Source organism: Temnothorax curvispinosus, unplaced genomic scaffold (assembly GCF_003070985.1).
Source record: "Temnothorax curvispinosus isolate PA1 unplaced genomic scaffold, ASM307098v1 QBEX01018318.1, whole genome shotgun sequence".
In the NCBI taxonomy this organism is placed as follows: domain Eukaryota; kingdom Metazoa; phylum Arthropoda; class Insecta; order Hymenoptera; family Formicidae; genus Temnothorax; species Temnothorax curvispinosus.
The window spans coordinates 1-2,729 of record NW_020228098.1 but is presented as its reverse complement, the minus strand read 5'-3'; the positions used below and the strand labels follow the sequence as shown (position 1 = coordinate 2,729).

Sequence of the window (2,729 nt, the reverse complement as noted above, 5' to 3'; positions counted from 1 at the left end):
AAACACAGATGGGCGATTCTGTACGATATGTACGCGCGTTTCTGCAAGGGCTATTACGGATACGAATATCTCGAGCCGAGTCTCACCGTTTCAACTTTTCTACGTAACGGCCCGTTCGTGATCATTGATTGCTCTCGACAAAACGAATCCGTCAAAAACGCCACCGTGGATGTCAGACTAGAATTCGATTGCATGGAGAACGTACCGCCGAATACCTCTGCGTACTGTCTCATCATACACGATCGCGTGATCGAGTACAATCCGTTGACCAACGTAGTGCGCAAAATAGTCTGAGTGTTCGCGGCAACGTCGACGAAAATTTTTTCTCTCTTTAACTCCCGATACAAATTTATGAGAGGGGAAAAAGAGGGGAGCAGGATATAAAAATCAGAGTGTCGCGAAACGCGCGTCATTCCTCTCGATTCACGCATCGAAGAAAGAGAGATATTTCTTCATGTTTGCACCAACGTTCGTCGACCTGCAAGGTTTCGTCGTCGGGATGAAGTTTGTCGTGAAGGAGGTGGCGGTGCTGAGAAACGGGGTCGTTCTGGCGCATTACATCTTTACATGCCCCATGCCGTGGAATCTCCTCACAAAATCCGACAAATCGTGCGCTTCCTGGTTGATTCGCAATCACCATGGATTACGATGGGAAGACGGAAACGTGTCGTACAGCAAGGTGAAGCGTTTAATTACATCAGCGGTGCTCGGTGAGGAAGAGGACAACGACGACGACGACGACGAGATGCCGACTCTCGTGTACGTCAAGGGATGTCAGAAACGAGAATGGCTGGTAGATCTGCTTGAGAGTAAAGCGAGAAAAAACCTAAACATCGAGACTCTGGATGCGGATTACGAAGATATCGAATCTTTAAATAATCTAGATGTTACCAATACTGTGCGATGTGGAAAACACATTAAAAATTGCGCATTGCAAAATGTATTAAAAATATTTAACTGGTGGTCGCGACGCCAGAGAGAATTGTCATCTTTTTAAAAATAAATTTTATACGTATGTGTAAATTTTTCAATGTTTTATTTCTTTTCCCTTTAATCAATAGTGTACAAAATTAAAGAATAAGTAGGTATACGTGACGAATTCTAACTCGAGAGCTTCGAGGAGGGGGAATGGGGTATCAGTTTTAGACGAACATGTCTGAACATGTTTTGCGGTTGATGTCATGCGGAGGGAAGAGGGGGAGGGGGGGTATACGTCTTAATAAAGAAAAAACATCCTACCTTAGTCCCCTCTCCTAAAATTCAGAGCGCTGATTGCACGTTACAGAAACATTAATTTCCCCCTCCTTCATCATAGTTTTGGAAGGGTTATAGTGGGTGCTGTCGCGTATACTCGATTAATTTTATACGACTAGTCTCGTATCGGCTGCTTGTGCGAACGGTCCGCTTCTCATAACCGAGAGAAAAAATGTATTCCGTTGGAGGAAGCAACGGCGGCAACAGCGGCAGCAGACGTATGAATTATTACGTGCCGATTCCCGATGTTGAAACTCCAACGTGTGAAAACAAGTAAGTTTTGTATAATTTATAGAGCTTTATATTTTTTTATATCTTTTTTGCGAATTGTATTATTTTGAAAGTAATCTCATTATTTTTTTCTACAGCATTTCGTTGGATCGTCGCGCGGTTCGTATACTCAGCAGACGATACGCGCTGACAGCTACGGAATACAAATTCCTCGAAATTGGTATCAACGTGGGTCCACCGAGCTACGTGGAGATCGCCATTGGAGATCCTCGCCGAGGAAAGGAACTGCTGTTGTCTCTCGAAACGTGGAAGGCGCTATACGAGCAACGGCAAAATATTCAGAATTTCTTTCGCAATGACTTCAAAGATATCCATAGTTTTATAAACGTTGGACCGCTAACGGTGAGAGTTTGTACGGTTAATAACATCAAACTCATACGTCTCGAATCTGCAAACGTATGCTTGAGAATGACCGAATCGACGTTGCATCGTATGTTCGATCTCGATCGGTGCATCGATGCGAGATTCAATCATTTGATCAGAATACTTGCGACGGTCGATGCAAAGTTTGCGCAGTTCTCCGATATCGCGTCCACTGCAAAGGATCCCAAAGAAGCGTCGAATGTAATATACGCTAGAGATGCGTTCAATACGAATCAGATCATCGATTGTGAGCTCGCAGCTTTAGTTTTTAGCACGTAAGATATATTATGTAAAAGAAGAGTTAAATAAACAGGCTTTTCTTACACCCTAAAACGAACGATGTATTTTTCTTTTGCGTGCATGTCCTTCCCTATACCTAACTTTTTTCCGGCGTTTTATTATTTCCCTTTTTTTACCCCGTATATCTCGGAGTTTTTTTAGAAATTTTCTTAAAATAAATAAATAAATATTAAATAATTATCTATTCCCTTTCTCTTAGATAGTTCTCCTATACAGAAAAATAAAGAGGAGAGACCGCGACGGTTAAGTCGCATAAAATTTTGGTCGAGTACCTACGTCGCGCGACCATCGATGCTCGGCCATCCTCAGTGCGAGATGATATTCGTTTATAAATTCTGTCATCGACGTTCGTCGATACCCATAGAAATTGAGTCGCGTTGCCGCGCTTATGCCGTCTAGTGTTTATAAAATCTAGCAGCCTGTCATCGGCGCTCGCCTTTGTAACGCGCGACGCCATAGCCGAATGGCGCCGCGAAACACCGATAAGCGGCAATTCCTACGAAGAAAAGTGAAAAGGACCG

The 2,729-nt window shown here is 43.2% G+C and overlaps 1 protein-coding gene across 1 annotated transcript; it reads left to right on the top strand.

The window, feature by feature from the left end:
- Window positions 1-1,290: 1,290 nt before the first annotated feature.
- LOC112468321 lies at window positions 1,291-2,155 on the top strand (the record flags this gene model as incomplete). The annotated part of the gene is made up of 2 exons (XM_025037443.1): window positions 1,291-1,527; window positions 1,623-2,155. Coding segments are annotated over exons 1-2 (634 nt in total), but the record flags the coding sequence as incomplete, so codon positions are not given.
- Between the last annotated feature and the right edge of the window lie 574 nt (window positions 2,156-2,729).